The sequence below is a fragment of the Tympanuchus pallidicinctus genome, unplaced genomic scaffold, assembly GCF_026119805.1.
Source record: "Tympanuchus pallidicinctus isolate F22 unplaced genomic scaffold, pur_lepc_1.0 scaffold28, whole genome shotgun sequence".
In the NCBI taxonomy this organism is placed as follows: domain Eukaryota; kingdom Metazoa; phylum Chordata; class Aves; order Galliformes; family Phasianidae; genus Tympanuchus; species Tympanuchus pallidicinctus.
In genome coordinates this window covers 1,278,647-1,304,048 of record NW_026294745.1, presented here as the reverse complement: position 1 = coordinate 1,304,048, position 25,402 = coordinate 1,278,647, and the positions used below count along the sequence as shown (strand labels likewise).

Sequence of the window (25,402 nt, the reverse complement as noted above, 5' to 3'; positions counted from 1 at the left end):
AGGAACTTTGCCAAAGTGTCACTGAACTTGTCAGGAAGCATTACAACAAAATTAAGAACCAGCAGCAATTTTCTTTCATTTCATAGCCTGCGCATTATAAAGTAAATTATTAATGCTTTTTTTTTTCTCGGTTAAGCAGTTATTTGCAGCAGTGTCGGTATATTTCTCATTAGAAATAACATCATCTGAAGAACTTATATTGATTCATTTTATTTTTTTTTTTAATCTGCGAATCATGAACGTGAACAACATATTTATATGGCGTTCCCTTTAACTAGAATTCTCAGGCTTTATTTTTATATTATTGATCTTTTTGACGCGAATTGCTTTTTGGCCTTGTGAAAGCGATGTAAGCTTTCTGCCTTCGGAAGAATGAGTTGGAGCGGAACGAAGGGTTGGGTGTGCATGCAGTGGGACTGTTCTCTTCCCTCCCACTTTTCTCCCTGACTTCTTTATCCATCAGCAAAAAAAAAAAAAAAGAATAAGAAAATAGCTTGAATGTATTTTTTCATCAGTTTTCTTCAACATTCGGGGTCTCTGCTGCTGCTTTCTCCCCCGACAGCTGTTCCTCCTTGCGTAGAAAGAGCTCATTTGTGTTTCACTGCCACCAGTATTTAGATGGAAATAACTGATACTTATCCCGCACTCGATACGAGGATTCGGGGAGGAGCGTGTGCTGGATCCCACGCGGTATGGATGCGGGCACGCGGCCGGGCTGGGGAGTTTCACTGCTTTGTCAGTCAATTATAATAATATTTCTGCTTCCAAATGTTTAAAAAGTTGGCTTCGTAAGGTATAATCATGGCACAGAGGCCAGCCTGACAATAGTAATTAATTAGGCTATTACGCATTCTACAGTGATAATTGCTTTGCTGGAAAGTCACCAGCCATGAAAAAGAGCCGGCGCGGGAATGTCATCCATCACACGCCCCGCTCCCGCGCCGCGCTCACCTTGAGCCCGTGCCGCAGGAGAGACGGGGGGGGGGAAGAGTGAAATTAATGAGAATTTGGCTTTCCTGCCAAACATGCTTCCTAGAAGCTTGGTTTGGGGCTGCTGCCCCTAGGGCTGCTTTTGACGGGGATTTATTCAGCTTGGAGGGCTTTAAGCATGCTGCTAAAAACCCCACCTACTGCCTGTTTTGGGAATTGTCCCAAATTATCCCAGAGGCCATGGGAAGTTTTACTGATCGTTGTCACTGACATTTCCTGAAGTTTAGTGGGATGCTGAAAGAGCAGAGCTGGCTCAAAATCCATCTGCTGTGGTTGGTTCACTGTTAACAAATAAAGCTGAGGCTGAGAGATGCCATCAGCAACCCAAAGCCAGAGGATGGACACTGGGAGCCACCACACCCATGGGATGGGTTGGGTTTGAGGGCAAAAAGTGTAATTTGGGGGCTGATGAGGTGGAATCCTCAGCGTCTGCTGTGGTTAATGAGAGGCTGCAGCCCAAGTAGGGGATATCCCTGGAAAATGTCCATATGTTTCACTTTGATGAAAGTGTTTTCCAACGTTTTCGGCAGCTCTGAAGTCCCAAAATGATGTTTTGCTTGGCCATTTGCCTCCGCACAGTAGAAGTTTTCGGGGGAAAACCAAACCTGAAATGAAACAAAACGCTATGACTCAAGATGAGCAAAATCCTTGAGAGCTGTTTCGAGCTCCTTATTCCTGCAGTTCCCACTGAGGTGCTTGGCCCTCTGTGGGGATGCCAGGGAAGTGGCGAGGTACTGTATCTTCCCCTTCTCCAAAGCTGAACTGAGGGTCATGGTTAGTGGGCACAGAGGTGGTGGGTTGATGGTTAGAATGGATGATCTCAGTGGTCTTTTCCAACCTTAATGATTCTATGATTGTGTCTGTAAGGTGACAACAGGAATAAAACCCATGGGAACAGCCTATTTGGGGCCCTGGCCCATCTGAGTGGGCCCATCTCAGTGCTGGATCAATGGGGCACAGTGTGCCTGACACGATGTTCTCCCATCACCTTCCATTCAATGCCTCCCACTCTAAACTTTATTATTAGAATTTCAATGTGCCCCAAAGCCAATGCTGAAACTGCAAACAGGAAATTCCTCTTCAGCTGCAAAGAGGAAAGTCCGTTTGTATATTAGATGCTAAAAAAAGCACAACTTATACAATTTTAACAGCAGAAAAATGATCTTTGTGCTCCAGTGCCCATGAGCTGGGAAGGAGAAGGCAGCTTTGCTCAGGTGGTTGCTGAATTACAAATGAGCAGTTTGCTTTTATTTTGAATGACAAGCAATTTGCATCCAGGCTGGTGCAGCATGCTGCAAGCTCCATGAGAGAGGGGAAGGGTGGAAAAAGTGATGTGCTGTGCCTTGGCTGCATTGGGATTGAGTTTTGGGCTTGGTGGCTATTTGAAATGGGAGCATTCCTACGGGGTCACCCCAAGACCTGGCTCTTGGGGACAGTGGGACATTCATGGAGGTCTCCTTGCTCCATTGGAGTCCTGTCCTGGACATGCATGGAGTAGGGCTGGAGAAACTTATCCAACAGGCAGTGGCACATGGAGAAATGGAACAGGAGAAAATGGTTCTCACCTATGAATGTTGGATGGGGCAGAAGAAGGCACCACTGGTCTGGCAGCATGGCAGTGTGCCACCTCCCCACCAACAGCGGACACAGCGTGGCTGTAGTGGCAGAGGGGACAAGGGGACTGAGCTGAGAACTGAGTTCTGGTCCTATTGTATGGGACCCCGTGAGCATCCTCCCTTAGGGTGAGCATCGTCACACCAGCACAATACCAGGCAGAAATCTTATTTCTTATTTAAGCCACGGCATTAAATTATAATTTTCATTTACTCAGAGTGCATCAATGATTCAGAGTGGCGTGACATTACAGCAGCGCGAAGAGTTCTGCCCAAGGCAGTGCACAGGATGCGAGCGGGGACACCATCCCGTGCCCCCATCCATCCCCGTGAGCCCTTCCCTCCTCCAGCCCCAACCCTCACCGCCCTTTTCCCATCTCCCTGCAGGTGATTGCACTTAGTAAGAGGAGCAAGGAGGCTGAGACGGCTTTCCTGAGCGTTTGCAAGCAATTGATCGAGGCTCCAGGTAAGGACCGCGGCGGTGACCTGGCTGCATAGCGAGGAGGCAGCAGCGAGCAGCGGGGGCACAGCGCCCGGCCCTGGCCCTGCAGACGTCCGCTCTTTGCATGTTGCTTTGAAAATCCCAACCGAAGAGACAAGTGGAAACAGCTTTTGCCATCGCTGTGTTTCAGCCCCTGAGCCAAATGCATCTTGACATTAGAAAAGGAATACATTTGCTCAGCCCTTGTAATAACACTGCGGCTATCCCCAGTTGTCTTTTTGACGGTAAGTTGGGTGAAATGACACAGCCCCAGCTCCTGGCAGCAGACTGTGGGGGCTGGGACCCCTCCAGGGGCTCCTCACGCAGCTCTGGGGGGAAACTGAGGCACAGTGCTGTGCAGCAGCCCTGAGGCTATTGCCCATCCCTGAGGACAGAGAGCTCCAAGAGGCTGAGGATGCATGGAAGGGCTCCTGCAGGGCCGCTAATTCATTTTCCAGACATTTAAGAATAACAAAATGTTTTAATGATTTCTTAGGGGAATTAGGGAGACATATTTTTGTCCTCATTAAATTTTATCCTGTGCTACAAGAACCAAATGTCAGCTCGCTTTGCAGAATCCAGTTATCTTTCTGGCCTGCCCTCCTCCTCAGCACCCTCCCTGCACACCCTGTCACCTGCACAGAGAGCACACACGCAGTCACATGCACACCACTGCAAACACAGGCAATCACACGCACACCCATGCAAACACGTGCACGCATTTGCATATTCCAACACTTCTCCCTGTGCTTGTGCAATCGCATACACACCTGTGCAATCACATGCAATTGCATGCGCTCACATGTGCACACCCGTGTGTCTGTCCCTGTCTGTCCCCATCCGTGTGTCTCTCTGCAGCCGAACACTTCCCAAGCACACTATAAGTCCTGATTCGACAGTTTTTGCTCTGAATGGCTGCTGTCAACACAAATCTCTGGCAGCGACTGTAACGGAGCCTGATTGCTCAGCAAGAATTGTGATAAGTGAGCTGCTGTGTGTCTGTAATTACGGGAGAAAACCGTAAATCTTTGGGATATTGTTCACACAGATGTGGCGTGAAGGGAAGGGGGAGAAGCAGTAAAATGTGTTAAAAGCATAATTAATGTCATTGTTGTTGAGGATGATTTGATTTAAGCCCAGCTTTGATGTGCAGAGGGTATCGTAGGGCTCTGGTGGATGGGGTGGCGCAGGTTGGGATGAGGCAGCATGAGGGGTTGTCAGCACGGTGTAAGGGCTGCTGGTGCCAGGATGCAGCATGGGCACATGTGGGTACAGCTTGGATGCGTGATGGATTCATGTGGGTGCACCATGGGTGCATGCAAATGCACCATGGATGCACTGTGAATTAGTATGGATGCACTGGGTGGATTCAGTTGGATTCACTGTGGATGGGTTTGTGTGGGTGCACCATGGATGCACATGGATGAAGCATAGATGCACTGCAGATGCACTGTAGATTAATGTAGATACACTGTGGATGCATTGTGGATGTATGTGAGTGCACTGTGGGTGCACTGTGAATTAGTGTGGATGCACCGTGCATTCATGTGGATGCACCATGGATGCACTATGGATTAGTGTGGGTGCACTGTGGATGCACCGTGGATTCGTGTGGATACACCACAGATGCACCACAAATGCACTCTGGATGCACATGAATTCACCTGGATGCACCACGGATGCTCTATGGATCCCCTCTGCTCTTCTTTGTCCTCAGCACAGAAGGCACAGGGATTGGCTGCAGCTCCCTGAGGACATTTGGTGCTGCTGGCAGCTGTGAGGTGCTGGAGGGATGTGAGAAAGGGCCCCATGGTGCCAGGGTTGGGGACACAGCAGAGATTGGAGTTCCTGCTGCAGCACTGCTGCTGCTAAATGACATCCAATAACGCCAGCTAGTGGTGGAACTTATTATATAGACTGAAATATTGAAATATATATGGAGAGAGACTATAGGACAGCAGCTCTGGGGTGATTTCTTGTTATGGGGACGAGCGGAGCTGCCAGCACACATCGCATCGGCACTGCCCCAGCATTTATCGACAGTGCCCTGGCTCCGGGGGGAGCACAACGGGGGTCCCCAGCCCCTCTGCCATGGGTGTAATTACCCGCATCGTTAGCTCGCCTGCTTATAGGTGTTATTAATGGCCAGGAGAGCATCCAGCGCTCACTGGGGCTGTGCTGAGCATTTTCACTCTCCATCCCCTTTGGCTCAGTATGGTGGAGGGGCCAATTCCCAAAATTCCTGGGTGGGTTTCCGCAGCATGCTCACAGCTGGATGGACACTGAGCTCTGATGCCAGCTCCCATAAAGCATTCCAGGAGGGGTGGCACCGATGGCATTTGCACTATAGTGTCCAGTGGTGTCCTGGGGGACCCCGGACCCATTTTGCTGCTCACATCCATGCTGAGTGCTAGAAGGGAGGACTGCAGGCCAAACCCTCTGGATTTGGGGCAGATAACCCAAAAACACCCTCAATCCCCACAGAGGCAATCGCACATTGGGGTTTTTCCATCTCCATTATACTGCTTTCCCCTTGGATACCTGCCACTGCGCAGCTCCGTCCCACTTCCCTGTTTATCTAACTTTTTGACCCTGGAGAATTCCATTCTATTTCCTCTCTTTTCCACCAAGGAAAAAAAAAAAATAAAGCACCCCAAACCTATATTAACCTGGCTCAATAGGAGGCATTTTCTTGAACTTATTAAAAAATCCAGACTTGTAAATTAATTTGTTCATGTTGTACAATGGCAGTGCAGATGGACTCATTAGCATGCACACAACAAATAATTATAGATGAATTTTTAGCTGGCCTGCTTAATGGGCTTGCTGGGTTAATTATGTCAATGTATAATTACATCAGCCCTGGGAGACATAATGGCACACCCTGCTGAGCAGACACTAGCTAATGATGGTGTAATGCTGACAGAGGGAAGACATACGGCTCTGAAAGCACCTGCTTACCTCTGCACAAACTGCCATTGTCTGCACCCAGACTGGGGAGACCGGGGCCAGTGGTGCCACCACGTTTGGGGATGAGATCCTGCATGCAGCCCTAGCAGTGCTCAGTTCCTGGGGGCTTTGGAAGGGTGATGGTGGCACATGGTGGTGGCACATGGAGTAGCACATGGGATGACATCGAGGGTTCTGTTCCATCCATTGGGATGGCAATGGTGGCACACGATGGTGACACATGGGATGGCATTAAGGGTTCCATCCATTGGGATGGCTATGGTGGCACATAGTGGTGAAACATGGGGTAGCATCAAGAGTTCCATCCCTGGTTTTAAGCAGGTTGCAGTTGGCTGCTGCCCTTGGCATGGAGGGTGCAGGAATGAGGATTGTGGCACTCATGCTTGGGAAGGTGGGATGGGACTGTTGGTCATTGTCCCCTGCCCCTGACATACAAAGTGCTGTTGTCTGCAGACCCTGCTCCAGTGCTGCTCCAGCGCCTTGAGCCCGAAAATCCACCCCTGAAGGATCTCAGCTGCCCCTGGAAGAAGTACCCAGAGCTCCTCGGCACCAAAGGTACCCAAAGTGCTGATGGTGCATGGGTGACATCAGTGCTCCCCATCCACGTCCTCGTGTGCTTCCAAGCACACAACCGTGTGACACATGTCCCTCCCGCAGAGCAGAGAGAAGGATCGTTGCCAGCAGCAGGACTCACGGCGGCTGAGACCACGCTCCCTGACATCGACAGCAAAGCACTTTTGGCTGAAACCTTGCTGCAGAGAAATGAGGCAGAGAAGCAGAAGTACGTGAATATAAGGAAGGACCCCCGTGGCACCTCCTGCCTGGTGCTGTCCGTCTGTCTGTCCCTCTCCCAGCAGTTTCTGGGTGTGCCATGTGGTGTTGCTTGAGCAAAACACTTAAACCGAGGCTGGCGGACGAAGCTCATTAAGCGGCCTTTTAATTGTGAGGCTCCCGGCTTTCCCAGCGGCGCGCTTAGCAGCGCTTCATTGCTATTCCTTAACGCACCGCACCCGTAACAAACGAGGAATCTTTAAACCCTAAATTGCAGAGCTCTCCGAGTAAGTTCCTGGCAAGTAAGGGCTATAAATAATGCAGAATAACTTTTCCCTGATTGCTTCCCCCCTCTAATTAATGACAGGAGGGGTTGCATTTCGGTGCAGAAGCATTTCTACTTTCCTTTCTTGGCTCCTTGTTTGGGGACATCAAGCAGGGACAGAGATAGGACAACATCCCTAGGTACCATGGGGTCAGCAGGGTCTGGGGGACACCACTCTTGGGAACAGAGGGTTGTCAAGGAACTGTAGAGTGTGGGGCTGTGCTGGGTGTGCTAGCATTGTGCATTGCCATTTCCTCTTCCATTTCCCTAGTGATGTGTGTTGCCATCCCCTTTCTGGTAGAATCACAGAATAATTGATGTTTGGAAAAGACCACTAAGTTCATCAAATCTGATGACCATCCCATCACTGCCATGTCCACTCACAGAATCATAGAATCATAGAATCATAGAATCATAGAATCATTAACGTTGGGAAGGACCTCTAGGGTCATCAAGTCCAACCCCAACCCATTACCCCCATGCATACTAACCACATCCTTCAGTGCCACATCCCCATAGTTCTTGAACACCTTTGAGGATGGTGTCCCCACCACCTCCCTGAGCAGCCCGTGCCAGTGCCTCACCACTCTTTGGGAGAAGAAATTCTTTCTAATATCCAGCCTGAATGCAACTTGCTGCAACTTAAGGCCAACACCACTTGTCCTTGTGATATGCATTGCCATCACTTTTTTTGTTTCTCTAGTGATGTGCATTGCCATTCACTTCTCCACTTCTGTAGCAATGTGTGTTGCCATTTTCCACCCGAAATGATTTTTTACCACCGGGACCATAAACTACATAAATCCGACCCTCATGGCTGATGCCCCTCTCTCCACAGGGGGCTGCAAGAAGCCCAGCTCACCCTGGCCATGCGGCTGGGGGAAGCCGAGGAGAAGATCAAGGTGCTCCATTCAGGTAGAAAGGATGGACTGTGGGAACCACAGGGTGCTGAACCCCCAGCCCATGTCTCACCTGTCTTCTCTCTTTTTCCCCTCTGCCAGCGCTGAAGGCGACACAAACAGAGCTGCTGGAACTACGGTGTAAATATGATGAGGAGGCTGCCTCCAAGTGAGTCCCAGAGCGTGTGAAGAGACCCAAAGTTGTGGTCACTCCCTAATCTAAGATGTGTGTCTATGCTGCTGTCCTAGAAGGACTTCTGCCAACCACTGATTTTGTGTCCCTTGCCTCTGGATTGGTTTCTATGTACCATCTGATGCCTCTTGCTTCTTCTTTCAGGGCAGATGAAGTGGCCATGATCATGACCAATCTTGAAAAAGCCAACCAGGTGAGCTGAGAATTTCCAATAGGGGGTGGGAGCTGGATACTCAGGAGAGGCAGGCATGGTGCTGGGATTTGGTTCTGCCCCAAGCATGGGGGTGCCCATTCTGATGCACTTTCTGGTCTCTTGCAGCGTGCCGAGGCTGCACAGAGGGAGGTGGAGAGCTTGAGGGAGCAGCTGGCAGCTGTCAACAGCTCCCTGCGTCTGGCCTGCTGCTCCCCTCAGGGTGCTGCCGGGGTGAGCAGCTCCTATAGCATTGGGGAACATCCATCCTTTAGTGGTTGGGAACATCCCAAGTGGCTGGAAGCAGTCATTGCAGCTGTGAGCATCCCACCGTGGTTGGGAGCACCCATAGCAGCTGGAAACATCCCATTGCATCCCAGAGCAAAACATAGAGGTTAGGAGCACCCATAATGATCAGGAGCATCCCATAATGGCCAGAAGCATCCCATATAGACAGGAGCACCCCATGCATGCAGCCAGGAGCACTCTCTTGCACTTGGGAGCACCATTTTGCATTCAGCAGTTTCCATCACGTCTGGGAGCAGCCCAGAAGCAAAGCAGGAAGGATCCAGGCATTTTTTCATTGCTCTTGGGTCATAACATTGCCCATGCAAGATTATAGGGAGCAGCCTCCCATAAGGTGGGCAATTTGCATTTCTATAGCATTCTGCTGAACATGGAAGACCTCTGAGGACAGGGGAAGAGTCCATCCCACCCCCTGCCAATGACAGCCCCCATGTCCCTGCATTGGGTGGCCAGGAGCTAATGCTGTACCCTCTCCCAGCAGGACAAAGCGAACTATTCCATGTGCTCAGGGTCAAGGCTGGAGGCTGCTCTGGCTGCCAAGGACCGGGAGATCCTACGGCTCCTGAAGGACATCCAGCACCTCCAGAGCTCACTGCAGGAGCTGGAGGAATCCTCCGCCAACCAGATTGCTGAGCTAGAGGGACAGCTGGCTGCCAAGAACGAAGCCATTGAGGTGTGGGGGCTTGGGTGGGCACAGGGTGGGCACTGATCTGACTGTGTTGGCTTCACACCATGAGTGTGTCCTCCACAGAAGCTGGAGGAGAAGCTGCAGGCACAAGCAGACTACGAGGAGATCAAGACAGAGCTGAGGTAGGCCTGCTCCCGCGGTTGGGTGCTGCGAGGCCACATCCCCTGCCTCACCGCCCCTCGTTTCTCCCCCAGCATCCTGAAGGCCATGAAGGTGGCATCCGCCAGCTGCAGCCTGCCCCAGGCAAGTGCTGTGGCGTGGGCCTGGCGTCCTGGTGGGATGCGGGAGGTCTACTGGCCCCGCCAGAGCCCCGCTGCTCCAGCCCACCACTGCTTTGCCCCTTGCAGAGCATGTCGAAGCCGGAGGAGGCCCTGCTGCTGGGGAAGGAGGCATTCTACCCACCACAGAAGTACCTGCTGGAGAAGCCCAGCTTGATGGCCAGCACTGGTAGGGTACCGGTGGACACACATTGCTTCATGTGCCATAAGTTGCAGAAGCATTGGTTGGAAGAGACCCTGAAGGTCATCAAATCCAACCATCAACCTAATTCTACAAAGATCTTTGCTAAACCATGTCTTTAAGAGCCATGTCCACATATTCATTGTAGAATCATGGAATGGTTGGGTTAGAAAGGATCTCACAGCTCCCTGGCTTCACCCCTGCCATGTGCTGGCTGCCCCCAGCTCAAGCTGCCCAGAGCCCATCATGGCCTCCAGGGATGGGGCACCCACAGCTCTGGGCAGCACTGCCAGAGCCTCACTGCCCTCTGAATGAAGAAATCCCTCCTAGCATCAGACCTAAATCTCCCCTCTTTTATTTTAAAACCATTCCCCCTTGTTCTGTTGCTATCAGACTGTATATATATAGTTTCATTGTCAATCTGTTCCCAATCACTTGGTTGCTTCTCCGCATGTACTCTGGTGTGGGCAAAGGTCCAAGCCTGGAGCATGGTCAAAGTTACGATGTTCACCATAACTCACTCAGAAAGGTGCTCAGAAAGAGCCTACCTATGGGATGGGAGATTTCTAGCTAGGGAAACTGATGCAGGAGCATCTAGCCAGCAGGACTATAGTGCATGTCTGTCTCTCTCATTCATCTCTAGAGGAGGATCCCTGTGAAGACGAGTCGGGGAAGGACCCACTGGGCATGGAGCAGGCGTTCCTATCCCCCCAGCAGCTCCCGCACCCACCAGCTGATGAGCCAACCTCTCCCGCTCCTCTCCCAGCTGTACCTGGCCCTGGCCTGGCTTCCGAAGGCCCCCGGACGTTCCCACTGTCCCCCTTCCCAGGAGGAGAGCGGCTCCCAGGGGACGCAATACTCCCCAAGGGCCCTCCACTACAGGGGTCCCCTTACAAGAGTGAGGGTGCTGGAGGGGGACTGTCCTTCCCCGCTGCTTTTTTCGGAGCCAAAAGCAGCTCTGTGCCCCCCAGCACCGTTCCACCCACCACCAGCCCACCTGAAGAGCCTGCTGAGGGCAGCGGGGGCAGCTCAGCTGACGAGGAGCAACTGGATACAGCCGACATCGCCTTCCAGGTGAAGGAACAACTGCTGAAGCACAACATTGGGCAGAGGGTCTTTGGGCACTATGTGCTGGGGCTGTCACAGGGCTCTGTCAGTGAGATCCTGGCCCGGCCCAAGCCCTGGCGCAAGCTGACAGTGAAGGGCAAGGAGCCGTTCATCAAGATGAAGCAGTTTCTCTCCGATGAGCAGAATGTACTGGCCCTGAGGACTATCCAGGTGCGCCAGAGAGGTGAGTGGTGGGGTGGCCCCAATGCCAGGTGCTGCCCTGAACTGCCCCTGTGCCACCACTGCACTCACATCTGAGCCCCATGGTGATGGATGGGGACACTGTGGAGTCACCCATGGCATTCAAGGGTTGTCTCTAGTGGCCACAGGTACTGCTGTCCATGGGGCACAAATGCCACAACCCATAACTGAAAGTGTGCCCTTGGATGAGTTTCACTCATTTAGTCTTCCATTGGGCTGTTCTGTGGAATACAAATCAACGTTTTTGAATATATTGTTAAAATAATCAAGTTTTAGTGCTTCAGAACTGTGGTACAGTGTTGTCACCATCATGAAATAACTCCTGGCTCTGGGAACAGTGGCTCCTCAGCAATGTTCTGATTTGCCATGGTGGCATCTGATCCCATGTGTCCTCTGCCAGGTGATGCTGCGTTGAAGGCAAGAGCTGTCAGTAGGGGCTGGCAACTAATGAATAGTGGTGTTTTCCTTAAATCCAGCATCCCTGAAAATAACTAAACATGAGCAACAGTAACTGCTTCCTGACATACAAGTGGAGCTTGTAGAACCAGCGCTGGTGACAAATCTGTTGTCATGCTTCTTTGATCAGGTAGCATCACGCCGAGGATCAGAACGCCAGAAACCGGCTCCGACGATGCCATCAAAAACATCTTGGAGCAGGCAAAGAAGGAGATTGAGTCACAGAAGGGAGGTGCGTTCTGTCTATAGGTGTTTGGAGACTGCAGGCCACATATCCTTGGGCCATGCCATCCAGAAACAAGGCTGAGACCTCAGGGTGCTTGTGAATGCTTCCTACCTTCCCCCATCCATACGCATGGCACTAGCCAAAATGGGTCTTTTTTGGCCATTTCTCTCATCGCCATCCATAGAGATTTGGGATATGGTGGAAAAAACTGCTGGTAAATATTGCTGGAAACAAAACACTCATGCACAATTGCACATCGCCCTGTACCTGAGCTTTCAGAAACTTTGGACTTAACTTTTCCATCCTGCCTTTCCCAGAACAGATAATTAAATGGGAGCACACGATCCACATGGTGTGAGGAATCATTAAAGCAGTTCTGCTCACAGTCAATGGCAAGAAATGAAATACATTAAAATGGGTAGTCTGCTGAGAAGGCAGAATCCTGGAGGATTACATTAGACAGGAATGGTGGAAAAACAGAGAAAACAAACACGTTTATTGCCATCGTTGGTAATGGGATTTATTTTGCAGTTGTCAAAATGTAATAATCACACTTAGGTGCAGGAATGTCATGGCTGCTTTCCAGTCTCTTTGGCCAGCTGCCCCCAGTTTTGTTGTTCTGAATGGTGCCAATGCGGTATCAGACATCCCTTTGGCCAGTTTGGGTCAGCTGTGCTGGCTCTGTTACCTCCCACCTCCTTGTGTGCCCCCAGCTCCTCACTGCAGGGCAGCTTGAGGAGCTGAAAAGTCCTTGACTAAGTGTAAGCTCTGAACAGCTACAGCCAAAACATATGTGTGTTATCAGTGTTACTGTCACCCTAAACCCAAAATACACCGCCATACTATCCACTAGAAAGAAAATTAACTCCATCCCAGCCAAAAGCAGGGCAGGAACAAAACTGAAAATGTCAAAACCTTCCCTCGCTCCTAGCCAGCACCTCTATGAGTTCTGCACCCAGCGGTTCCCCTCATTGCCCCTCTTTGCAGGTGAGCCCAAAAACCCATCAGCATCTCAAGCGGTGACCAACGGGGCGGGTGGCAGCAGCTCAGAGGACGCCATCAAGAGCATCCTGGAGCAGGCACGGCGGGAGATGCAGGCGCAGCAGCAGGCACTGCTGGAGATGGAGGCAGGGAGCAGCGGGCGGCCCGGGGGCACACCGCCCACTGAGCGTTCCACTTTGGCCACCGTTAGCCAGAACATCGTCCCAGCCTACGTCAAGCAGGAGGAGGGCAGCGGGGCCAGCCCTGGCCCCCCTCAGACGCCCCTTGCTGTCCTCTCGCCTGCTGCCTTTGTGCAGAGCATCATCCGCAAGGTGAAGTCGGAGATTGGTGATGCTGGCTCTTATTTCGACCAGCACTGGGCGTCAGAGCGCAGCCTGCTCAGCCGACCCTACACCTCTGTTTCGCCTTCACTCTCCTCCTCTTCCTCGAGCTACTCCGGCATGGCCAATGGACGAGGCTGGCCAAGGGGTGAGCCTGCTGAGAGTGGCGCCAATGAGGATGAGCTGCCGGCAGCTGAGGATGAGCCACACCGATTAGCAGAGATGAAGGTGGAGGGTGCTGGCATGGAGCCGGCAGCTGGTGGCCGGCTGTCCTACTACCCTGCCTATGTACCGCGCACCCTGAAGCCCACCGTGCCTCCGCTGACACCAGAGCAGTATGAAATGTACATGTACAGGGAGGTGGACACATTGGAGCTGACCCGGCAGGTCAAGGAGAAGTTGGCCAAGAATGGCATCTGCCAGAGGATCTTTGGAGAGAAGGTACCGGCTTGGGGAATGGAGTCTGGTGTCCCCTCAGTGGGGTGGGAATTGTCCATCTCAGCACCCAGGGCTGGTTGATGTCCTCTAGCACCTCCTGCCAGGGTCCTCACTGTGCCACAGGGCTCCCCTCAGAGTCCTCAATGTCCAACCCAACCCAACAGTCTCCTGATGGCCACCACCAATTTTTTGGTGGCACTGCCCGCAGGGAATGTGCTGTCCCCACAACCCATACCCAGTGGGTAGCCCTGAGGGCGATCCCAGCACCTGCACCAAGCACTGGGACCAAGGGATTTGGGCATACCATGGGTGTGAGTGCAAGCCCTGTCCCCCCCACCCATCCTGCTCCTTGCCCCAGCGCGGCCGGGCTCGCTTCCTGTTCAGCAGGGATGATGGCCAGGCAGCAGCCCAGCACATAACGCCTGCACCATACCCAGGTACTGGGCCTGTCCCAGGGCAGTGTGAGTGACATGCTGTCGCGGCCCAAGCCGTGGAGTAAGCTGACGCAGAAGGGACGGGAGCCCTTCATCCGCATGCAGCTCTGGCTGACGGACCAGCTGGGGCAAGGCATCAGCCAGCAGCCAACCCCATCCCAGGGTAAGTGCTGCCGCCGCTGCATCCCTTGCTCCATAAACATCCCAATACCATTCCCATCCATCTCCCGCATCCTAAGACAGGAGGATTTGGTCATGTCCTCATCCCATACAGCATCACTTCAGCACCAGCAGCTGCTCCAGGCTACTTGACATCACCCATTCTTCCTTCAGTCCAAAGCCGCCCATCCAATACATCCAGTTCATTTCAACCTCCCTTAATTAGTATGTTAGACAAGATAGGGCTGTTGCACAGCTCCTTCTAATGTTATTTTCTCAGAAATGGGTTTTGAAAGTCATCTAGTTAAAAAAAGAAAAGGAAAAACACAACAAAAATCCTTGGCTTTGTGCCTGGAATAGAAAAGTAGTTGGGTTTTTATGTTAATATTGTGTTTTCTCTCTTTAATTATTCTGCTGTTGCCTCCTGCTCAGCCACAGATGCCGGAGAGGCTCTGCTGACTTTCCTCCTTTCAGGAATAATAAATAATAATAAATAACAGATGAATAATAAAAATAACCTCCACATTCCTGCTGCCATCCCTTCCCTCAACCCATTCCATCCTTACGGCCCATTATTGGGTTTGCACAGTGCCCTCCCACCAGTGCCATTGACCCGTCCTCTCCCTGGTGCCACACAGCTAGCCCTGCCGAACCACAGCCATCCCCCTCGCCACCCCCCAGCCCCACGGAGCATGAGAAGGGATCGCAAGAGCCCCTTACCCTCGCCCTGGAGAGCAGCAAGGAAAACCAGCAGCCTGAGAGCAGAGTGGTGGCAGGCAAAGCACACCCCAACAGCCAAGGCCCTGTGGGCATCCAGGAGATTGTTGCCATGTCCCCCGAGCTGGACACCTACTCCATCACCAAGAAGGTCAAGGAGGTGTTGACGGACAACAATTTAGGTGCGAGCGCCATTTTGGGAGATGCTGGTGAGGCGAGTGGGTTCCCGGCTGACTGGCTTTTGGCAGGGTGTTGGGTGACGATGTGATGGGGTGGTGGAATGATGGGTTGACATGGTGATGAGCTAAAAGGGTGGTGGGGTGATAGGGTGATGGGGTTGTGGGTTGACAAGCAGATGGGTGACACGGTGACAGGGTGGCAGGGTGATTGGGACGTGGCTGGCTGGACAGTGGTGCGACTCGTCCCTCTCTAACCACCTCTGCTTCTCCTCTGCCAGGCCAGCGGCTGTTCGGGGAGAGCATCCTGGGCCTGACGCAGGGCTCGGTGTCCGATCTCCTCTCCAGGCCCAAGCCATGGCACAAGCTGAGCCTGAAGGGGAGGGAGCCCTTTGTCCGCATGCAACTTTGGCTCAATGACCCTCACAACGTCGAAAAACTGCGTGACATGAAGAAGCTGGAGAAGAAAGGTGAGCATGGGTGTTGGGCGGCAGTGGATGAGTGGGGCGGAGGGGGCTGAGCGGCGCGCAGCTCCGTCTCCTCTCCTGCAGCCTACCTGAAGCGCCGGTATGGGCTGATGAGTGCCGGCTCAGACAGCGAGTCCCCAGGCGCCCGCTCCGAGTGTGCCAGTCCCGGCCTGCAGCCCCAGGACCTCAGCCTTCTGCAGATCAAGAAGCCACGGGTGGTGCTGGCTCCTGAAGAGAAGGAAGCCCTGAAGAAAGCCTACCAGCTGGAACCCTATCCCTCCCAGCAGACTATCGAGCTGCTCTCCTTCCAGCTCAACCTCAAGACCAACACCGTCATCAACTGGTTCCACAACTACAGGTATGGATGCTGCTGAAACAGCACAAAACAACCCTGAAATATGTCTTCAAATAGTGATATCTAAAAAAACAAAAAGGCGGTAGGGGAAAATACGTACAAAAATGGTTGAGTTTGGAAGACTGCAAGCTAGAAGGAGCCCAAAGGATGAGGGGTAATGGTCTCAAGTTGCACCAGGAGGAGTTCAGGTTAGATAGTCAGGAAAAGTTTCTTCTACAAAAGAGGGTCACATGCTGGAATGGTCTGCGCAGAGAGGTGGTTGAATCACTGTCCCTAGAGGTGTTCAAGAAACATTTAGATGTGGTATTAAGGGACATGATTTAGTGGAGAAATATTGGTAGTAGGCGGGCAGTTGGACTGGATGATCTTGGAGGTCTTTTCCAGCATTGGTGACTGTGATTTCTGTGATTCAAGGTGGGGGTAGGTTGGGTGTGGACATGATGATCTTAGGGGTCTTTACCAACATTAACGATTCTATGATTCCATCATTCTGTGAATGACAAGTTGGGGTTTTTATGTTTGAAGCATTCAGTACAATTCCTGCCTGTTGATGTTTTTCCAAACTGGTCTGATCACTCACGCCCCGTGTTTGTGCCCCACAGGTCACGGATGCGCCGGGAGATGCTGGTGGAAGGCACACAAGACAACGACACGGACCCAGAGCAGAATGGTGGGGCAGCCGGCCCAAGGCCTAGGGCCCCACACAGCCCTGACTCAGATACTGAGGACCGAAAACCCCTTTTCAGTGGGGGCGAGCACCCTTGCACTGGCGAGGTGAAGGTGAAAGAGGAGCAGGGGGAGGTGGGCAGCTGGAGCCGCCGGCGGGACTCGCGCAGCCCAGCCGGGACAGCAGAAAGCACTGGGCCCCCACAGGAGGAGCGAGGAGGAGCCCCCCGTGCTGCTGCCCCCAGCACCGGCAGCCTCCCACGGCGGGGAGGCCGAGCCAGGGCCTCCGGAGGTCCTCCACCACCACCACCACCACTCCATCCCGACCCTGGCAGCTCGCAGTCATCGGCCAACTCATCCCATTGTAGCCTGGAGGTTTCCCCCAGCTCGCCTTCCGCTGCCTCCTCGCCTGGCCTCGCGGGTTCAGCCTCACCAGGGCCATCCTCTGCCGGGCCGGTGTCACCGGCACTGCCGCCAGCCCCGTGTCCCCGGCTCAGCACCAGCGTCCAGCGACGTCACGAGAAGATGGCCAACCTCAACAACATCATCCACCGCCTGGAGCGGGCTGCCAACCGCGAGGAGGTCCTCGAATGGGAGTTCTGAGCTGCCTTGCAGACACACACATCTCTATATTTTGTTAAACTCAGTGCGCACCGAGAGGTGGACCCTGCAAAGGCGTCCACGAAGCTCCCCCAGCTTTGTTTTCAATGTGAAAAACTGGGATTTTAAAAAAGAAAAAGAAAAATATTTATAGACCTCTTTTAGATATTTTAATAAAAGGATACTTTGGAATTTATTAACAGCTTAAGCTGCTTTGATATTAAAGATAGCTATAAAATCAAGATGATGTAGCAGTCGTGTCATTAAATGTACACTGAAGTCTTGTAGTTTGCCACTGGATGAGATTAAAAACAAACAAACAAAAAAAACCCACAGAAAAGACTTACTGAGCAAAGCCATCAAGAAGCACTATGAGACTGACCAAATTTAATAAACTTTTGCATAGCATTTTTCCACATCTGTCTGTAAGACACTGCATCGCTTCTACCCCATCCAGAGACTGTGTTATAGTCCATGAAGACTCTAAATCAGAAACCTTGACGCCATCGAGTATGTATTTAGTTCTGGTGGTATGTTTTTGAAACCTTTGTAACACAGAATGTCACGTGCAGTTGTATATGTTGTAGAAATGTCTGCAATAGCCTTCTGGAACAAGACGTAGCATGGTGCAAATGCGGTCCCTCGCTCTCCCTCGAGTCAGCAGCTGGTGCTGGCCCTCAACAATGACAGCACTGGAAAAGAGGGAAAAAGGCAAAACAGACCCAAGTGAAGCAAGCTGTCTCTGATTGTGGTGGTGATGGGAAGAGGTACCTGGGTTTGACACCTGGGGCAGCTCCAGCTGGCTGGGGATGGCATTTGGGGTCCCCGTGCTCTACTGTCATATGGAAAATGAAATCACTGGTGCCTAGGGACTCCAAAAAGCCAGAACGTGCCCTGCTCAGGGTTCTCCCTGCACCATGTGCAGCTTTGGGGGCTGAAGCACTTTTTTGGTTTGGAGGCTTTGGAATGTGGGCAGGGGGAGCATCCCCTCGCCATGGCCATGCCCTCTTTCTGCGGCCGTGAACCATTGTCATGGCCATGTCCCCTTGCCATGACCGCATCCTATTGTCATGGCTGTGTCCCCAAGCAGTGGCTACTACAGCATGTCTCAGTGAGCTGGGACATGGAGTGTCAAGCCATGCTCCTGCCCTATACTGTGCTTGGGGCTAAGTTGGGCAAAGCACAGTGGTGCCTTGCTACTGACCTAGTGCAAAGCCACAGCAGTGGTGTGGTGGCATTCCAACACCCAAATCAGGTCTCTGGAGTGTTCCCATCTCAGTGCCCCAACTAACAAAATGCCTTTAGAAGAGGAGGGTGGATTGTGTCCTGTAATGTTTCCTGTCCATTCCGTTACTCAATGCATTTTGCAAGCGCCAAGAATGCGGCATGCCACACTCTGGCCACCCTCTCCACCATCTGTCACCTGATGAGAGGCACTGTGGGGCTGTGGGGGGGAGCTCGATGCCAGCTCTGAGGCTATGCATTGACTTGTTTTCCACTGTAGACATTTTTATCAGAATAGAAGGTATTTTTATACTCTGGTGGTAGTCAGGGAGCAATTTCAAAAGCAAACCTATTGGGCTCTCCAAAAGCAAGCTCGGCTCTGCACTAGCATGAGCTCCCTGAAGTCACCCTGCTGCCACCGCGCCACCGAAGGCCAAGGCGTACCCATTGCCGACTGTTCTCCGTAGTGTGCTTGTGTTAGCTTTAGTGGAACGGGATTTGATGAAGCACTTAGGGTAGTCTTTGGAACATGGAAATCCTGTTGTACTAAAAGCTAGTGGGACATACTGATCACATTTTGTTATAGGCTCATGTACTGTACTTCAAAAGTTTCTATGAGATCGATGAACTTTGTTAACAATTTTGGAAGGAACAAGTTCTGTAAAGAGCCACTAAATACAGAAGTTGGATAAGACTCCTGGCGTCGCGGTGTGTTTCTTTGCAGGAACTGAGACTTGCGGCGGTGGCTCACACTGAGTTTCACCCTTGCATTGGGTTCTGGGGCTCTTGCAGCCATCAGTGTCACTCCATTGGGAAAAAGGGGGGTGTTTATGGGGTCGGTCCAGCTCAGGGTGCAGTCTTGCCCCAAGAGCAGCATGCTTCCCTGGTGCTTGGTTTCAGGTTGTGTCCACTTTGGCTTCCATTGGGAGCCTCCTGACCTTACCTCAGCGTTGCCCGGTGATTTTGTAGCTACCACCACGAGGCAGGGAGGTTGGCGTGTGATGATTTAATAAATCCATATGTTGCGTATCTGTTTAAGCTTGTTTGTCGACTAACATGTTGGGAAGGATTTATTTTTAATGAATATCTGAACACCTTGAAAAGCTCGGCCAGCTGCCATGGAAACTGCAGAGGCTTCATTCTCCATCTGGATGCAGAGAGACGTCACCTCGGCTGCCCTCTGCGAGCCAGAATGCCATGCAGGATTGCAGTGCCACCTATGTGACAGCAGGGTCCCCTTCCCTGTGTGAGACTACCACCAGCCCCAGCGAGGGGATGGCTATATTGTCCTGCCTCAGTGACTCACAGCCTTGGTAGAGGACTGGGAACCACGGGGTGCTGCCCATGAGTCAGGTTTTAGTTAATGCCAGAGCTAATGAAATATTTGGTTGTTGGGGCTCAGATTATTGGGGAAAAGATAAATTCCGCAGCTTGTTGGCAGACAATCTGACTTCCATCTGATAACTCTTCTGCTCTTAGTGCTACAGTCATTTGTGTACGCGCGCATAGCAGGGAGGACAGCTCATTGCTTTATCCCTGTCCTCACCAGAGCAGCTTCCAAGGCACAACCACACAGATCTGAGGCCTTCTGGACTCTGCTGTGTGATTTCTGTCACTCCAAAACAGTCGCTATGCTGTCCCTACATGGGACCAACACAATGTCCTGATGTCCCCTGAGTAAAACGCACCATTTCATTCCACCCCCAATTCCACTACCAATCCCATCCCCAACCTCATCCCTCAAGGGTGCTCCAGGACCTACTTTCCCAAATGAGCCAAATGTGCAAATGAGAAGGAGGCCAGGAGGAAATTCCTGAAGCAATATTTATTGTAGAAAAAGAACTTGAGCCAGTTCTGAGAAGTCAAATGAAGATGCGGCCACTTGGCCTAACACAGGGTTCCTCTTGCTCCAAGATTTGGGAAACAAATCCAGGAGGGGAGGGATTCAACAGCTTTAGTGAAGGAAGAGCTGGTGGGCTGGCTGACTACAACAGTCACTGCACCAGCTGGGGTGTCGCAAAGTCCTTGGGCCAGCAGAATGGATACGAACCAGAGAGACGTCTGCATGAGACCCCAAGGCTCCAATAGCAGCCACGCTCTGCTTGTGCATGTGAATCACTCTGCTCCCTCCACTGCTGACACGCATGTTCCTTTTCATTGCTGCGACACTTCCCCTTTGTGAGCCAACTCAGGGGTGACACCAGCTCCAAAAATATCTGTCCTGGAGCCCTGGAGGATGTGGTTGGGTGGAGGCAACTCCACCACATGGTGAATTGGAGGACCAGGATCCTGCTGGGTGGCAGCAGCACACAAACATGAGGCCATGGTGGCTGCTGTGCTTGGCACTGTGCTGCTAGGATAGAGCCCATGCATTTGTTCTACAAACCACATCCTGCTGGAGCAGACGAATGCCATGGGGCTCAACTGGCCTTGAGCAGGTGAAGGCAGTTCCAGCCCTCTGGCAGTGCAACACCCATCCAAACTCTCCCCGGCATCCTCACATCTGGAGGTCCCAGTGCAGCCAGTTCAGTGCTTGATCCCCAGGAGCTGTGAGTCCTGTAGAGGGGACTGAGGTTGTACCAAGGACTCTTTGCCCACAGGGCCTCTCAGGGCCGATGCTGGCACTGCCGGTGCTGCCAGTCCTGCCGCAGTTGGGCCACCTGCTTTCCATAATGCTCATGCAATCGGCAGAATACTGAGGTCTCAGCTGCTCCAGCGTCACTGCTGGATGCTCGCCGGCGTGGAGGCAGTGGAGGTGGCTGTGGGTCGGTGTCATCATCACAACCATCGTGCAGCTGGTCCATGCCAGGCGCATTATTCCACACCGCACAGCCATTCTCCTTTGGAGGAACCGTGGGCAGAGCCGGCAGGGAGTGCTCCATCCCCAAAGGCCGTGCCTTGCAGCAGGCCGGGCCGTGCCGGCAGCCCCACCGCATCTCCTCCAGCTGCTTCTCCAGCTCCCGCACCACCAGCCGCATGTAGTCAAAGCTGGCCCGCGACAGCGCCTTCACCCACACCTCCATGGCCGCCTGGCTGTCGGCTGCCAGCACGTAGGTGCGCGATTTGGTGCCGCTGAAGCGGATGGCGAAGGCGAATTCCTCGGCCGAGTCGCAGAGCTCCACAGTGCAGCCCTCCAGCACGATGACGCCCACTGGCTCACGGCTCTCACGCTCCTCAAAGTAGAAGAGCATGTTGCCCTTGAGCACGAACCAGCGGCGGTGGTACGCCGTGTGCCGCTCGCCACGCTTGAAGAGGAATCCAGCATTGTCGGCCGGGGAGTCGCAGGTGGCATAGAACACCAAACTGCGCTCGTTCAGCTTCATGGCTGCAGGCAGAGGGTGCGGGCAGTGTGTGCGCAGCGCTGCAGCCGCCCGCCGGCTCCTTGTTCCTGGTGGCACCCAGGAAATGGAGACTGAGAACAAACACCGCAGGCAGGCTCACCCCGGCACAACGCAGTGCTGCAGGTCGGGTGCTCCCAGGGCGGGCTCTGCATCCCAGGCGGTGTTTCCCCATAGAGAAGCCCCACTTGGGGCTGTTTCCCCCCCCCTCTCTTCCCCCTCCCCCCCCTCGCTGTCCCACATCACACAGCACAGGTGGCCTTGCGGCCGCTCTCCTCCCCACAGCCCGGCCCACGTACAGGTCTGGCCCATGGGACCCTCACGGGAAAGCGTCACACAGGGCCAGGCCACCCCTCCCCGAGTCCCCACACAGCGGTGCCCTCACCATCCCGTTCCTTCCACCCACCTGTGCTGCGGGGCACGGAGCTGCTCTATCTCTGGGCTCCGGCTGTGGGTGACCTTGGGGGACACGGAAGCGCTGGATGCAGGGACGGCTGCCGGCACAGGGCTGGCACCCAGCTGGCACCCCTCTGCCCCCACTCCCTCTGTCCCAAAATGACGAATTTCAGCGCGTCACCGCTGCCTGCGCAGCACAAGACGGACACGTGCGAGGATGACCATTATTTTCCTACTGAGCCACATCGCAGGATGAAAGGAGCCAGGAGAGGGCTCCCAGCTCGGGGGCCCCAATCGGGATCCCAAAGCCAGCCTTTTGGGAGAGGGACATCCGCGCGCGGTGAGAGCGCCCGAGCCTTTAGCGGGACCGCCCCGACCGAGCCCCACCGCCGTCCCCCAGCACCGCGCGGTCCCGCCCGGCTCCAGTTCCACTCCGGTCCCTTTCGGGGCCACCCCCGCTCCCATTCCCCGGGCACCTTTTGTCCTCGGCTTTCCGCACCCCGGCTCGGCTCGGGCCGCCCCTCGGGCGGGGCGCTGCCACCCGGCTCCTCCCCGCAAGCTGCCGCTGCCGCCCCTCGCAGAGCCGGGCCCGACCTGGGGGTCCCAGCTGGATGGATGGATGAGTAAAGAGAGACCTAAATAGGCTGAGCAGCGGACCCAGGTGAACCCCATCAAGTTGAACAAATTCAAGCGCGAGGGCTGCACCTGGGTCGTGGCAACCCTTGCAATCAGTACAAACCAGGGGATGAAAGGATTGAGCGTAGCTGTGCCCAAACGAACTTGTGGGTACAGGTGGGTGGCAGCTGGATGAGGTGAGCCAGCAGCGTGCTCTCACAGCCCTGAAGGCAACAATATCCTGGGCTGCGACCAAAGCAGTGTGGGCAGCAGGGTGGGGGAGGTGCTCTTGTCCCTCTGCTCTGGCACAGGGTGCCCAGAGAGCTGCTGGTGCCCCATTCCTGCACACAGCCACGGTCAGGGGATGGGGCTGTGAGCACTGATGGAGCTGTGGGTGTCCCTATGCACTGCGGGCAGTGGGAACAGATGGCCCTTAGGGGTTCTTTCCAACTCAAACAGTTCTATGACTCTGTGATTCTTATGGATGACGGGATGGGTGAGACAGCAAGAGCTCAGCATTCACCACAGCTGCACAACACTACATTTTTCACTTGCTCTCCATTTCCTCCAGGTTCTTTGTTCCCCTGCTCAGCGATGTGCACATTTTGTAGAAGCACTGCTGGATTTTGCTTTGCAGAGAGCCAAGAAATCACACTGCAGGCAACCACTGCTGCAGGGGCAAAGGTTTTCAGTTCACCGAAGAGTTCCTCTGTCACCTGTGGACTTTCTCTTTCGGTCTACAAAAAGGGATTGAAGCAGCACTAAAACCATCTAGGGTTTATCTTCCTCCTTTCACAGCCCTGCAGTTCTTACAGCCTGGCCCGGCCACACAGCTCCCATTGGCAACAGCCACATCTGAAGGAGGGAGAGCCATGGGGAGAAGGCAGAGCTTTATTAGAATGCAGGGGAGTTGTGGGAAGCCCCGGCTGCTCACTGCAGCCTCGTTAGCAGGAGTCGTGGAGTTGTTCCTCCCCTCTCTTTTGGAGAATCGTTCCAATTCCTCAAAACCCAAAGGCGAAATTCCCCGTGAGTTTTGCTTCCTGTTCGGTCTCCCTCGGGATGGCCGCGTTTTGCCGCACGTTCCGACACTTCCTCTTCTGGGCAGTCCCGTGACATTGCCCCGTTGTCCTTGCGGAGTCCTCACAGCAAAGGAATCAGATCCCGTGCCTCCGTTTCCCCATCCAGATCCCACGGGACGAGCTGGGAAATGAGGGGCGAGCTGGAAGTTGGGAAAACGCGGAGGAAAAGGGGCTGAGAGGGGAAGAGGGGCGGCTGGGAGCCCTTTGGGACACCGCCTCAGTCCCTGCTCATGTGGTTGGCGACGGCCACAGGGAGCGCGCTGAGCCGGGAGCTCTGAGTTACTGCGGGAAGAGGGGGGAGCGCCGGGGGGCGGGGGGGCCGGCGCTGTGCGGAGCTGCCGGGAGGGGGCGCCGGGAGTCCGCCTGTGGGGCTGCTATGGGGCTGAGGAGCTATGGGATGCTACGGGGCTGCTGTGAGACAATGGGCTACAGCAGGCAGCACTCGAGGGGGCTGCAGGGCAGCTCTACCATCATCAGCATCAGCATCACCCTCACCACCACCTGTCACCCTCACCACCACTGCCATGACCACCGTCGCTCCCGTCACCGTTCTCTCTCTCTGCCATCACCCTCACCACCTTCTCCATCCCCATCACCACCATCACAACCACGACACTCCCACGACCACCATCACCATGATCACCCCCGCCACCCTTCCCACCACCGCTCCTCCCACCACCCGCTCTGCCCCCTGAAGGAATAGGCAAAACCCAACCAGAAATTTTAGGACCTCCCCACCCATCACCGCACTAATTCCCCAGATGTGTGCAGTGTGAGGACCTCATCTCACCCCACAGAGGTCACCGTGTGCCCCAGCCCTGGGAGATGCAGCTGTGCCATTCCCAAAGCACCGGGCACATCCAGAATATGAATGAGTTAAAGAGAAAGGGAAGGCTGCTGCAGCCTTTTACCAGGGGGAAAACTGCAAGAGTTAAGGGCTGAGCCCAGCACACAGCAGAAGGGAAGCAGCCACGGGTGCGGGTGAGCAAACAAACAGAAAAAGCAGAAGTCGGTGCACTGAATCGGTAGTCAGGGAGTACAAAAAAATCCGTACAGGAAGCAAAACAAAAGAGAAATCTCAGGCTGCAGGGGCTGAGAACGTGCAGAGGGTGCTGGTGAAATAGCTGAAGGTCACCAGGAAAAGCACAGTTGGGACGGCTGCCTGGGAAGGAGGGCAGCACGGGGCTGTGCTCAAAGCCAGGAGTGCCATTATGCTGGGGGGAACTGCGAAGCAGCTCTCGAGGTAAGACCTTGTCCTGCATCGGCTGGTGACACAGGTGGAAGGCAATGGGACAGGCGGATGGCACAGACCACAGAGTAGTTCCTCTCCTGGAAAAAAGGTGCAGTGGAAGTTTGTTGTCTCTGCAGGGACACAGATCCGCCACGGTGCCCCTCTCCTATGGGACAGGGTGGCACCGGGGTTGCGCATGGCACCAGGATACGACTGGGATGACACCTGGCTGGCACTGGGATGGCACCAGGCAGCAGTGGGGTGGCACTGCGATGGCCAAGCTTGGCAACTGTGTGCACTCACTGAAGCC

General features: G+C 53.7%; 2 protein-coding genes across 13 annotated transcripts in view; one reads left to right on the top strand and one right to left on the bottom strand.

Moving 5' to 3' along the window:
- The window catches only part of CUX2 (cut like homeobox 2), a 53,248-nt gene extending 34,121 nt beyond the window's left edge, over nt 1-19,127 (top strand). For 2 of the 10 annotated variants that reach the window (XM_052691127.1, XM_052691131.1), the window contains exons 2-20: nt 2,991-3,069; nt 6,508-6,609; nt 6,712-6,835; nt 7,989-8,065; nt 8,152-8,218; nt 8,387-8,435; nt 8,562-8,666; nt 9,217-9,411; nt 9,490-9,548; nt 9,621-9,669; nt 9,774-9,873; nt 10,529-11,176; nt 11,780-11,881; nt 12,863-13,638; nt 14,073-14,232; nt 14,867-15,154; nt 15,403-15,591; nt 15,673-15,946; nt 16,546-19,127. In XM_052691127.1, the coding sequence (XP_052547087.1) occupies nt 2,991-3,069; nt 6,508-6,609; nt 6,712-6,835; nt 7,989-8,065; nt 8,152-8,218; nt 8,387-8,435; nt 8,562-8,666; nt 9,217-9,411; nt 9,490-9,548; nt 9,621-9,669; nt 9,774-9,873; nt 10,529-11,176; nt 11,780-11,881; nt 12,863-13,638; nt 14,073-14,232; nt 14,867-15,154; nt 15,403-15,591; nt 15,673-15,946; nt 16,546-17,212 (4,110 nt within the window). In that variant the 3' untranslated portion in view covers nt 17,213-19,127. The other 8 variants (XM_052691132.1, XM_052691130.1, XM_052691128.1 and 5 more) reach the window with 8 other exon arrangements.
- Nucleotides 19,128-20,239: 1,112 nt separating this feature from the next.
- Nucleotides 20,240-22,776, bottom strand: PHETA1 (PH domain containing endocytic trafficking adaptor 1). 3 transcript variants are annotated; one of them, XM_052691159.1, is made up of 3 exons: nt 22,644-22,776; nt 22,178-22,230; nt 20,240-21,821 (listed from the first exon to the last, which is right to left on the bottom strand). In XM_052691159.1, exon 3 carries the CDS (start codon nt 21,754-21,756, stop codon nt 21,040-21,042), a length of 717 nt encoding a protein of 238 aa, XP_052547119.1. In that variant the 5' UTR covers nt 21,757-21,821; nt 22,178-22,230; nt 22,644-22,776; the 3' UTR covers nt 20,240-21,039. The 3 variants fall into 3 exon arrangements, with proteins under 3 accessions (XP_052547119.1, XP_052547120.1, XP_052547117.1); XM_052691160.1 differs by having other exon boundaries at nt 20,240-21,758; XM_052691157.1 differs by having other exon boundaries at nt 22,178-22,354; nt 22,644-22,765.
- Nucleotides 22,777-25,402: the final 2,626 nt, after the last annotated feature.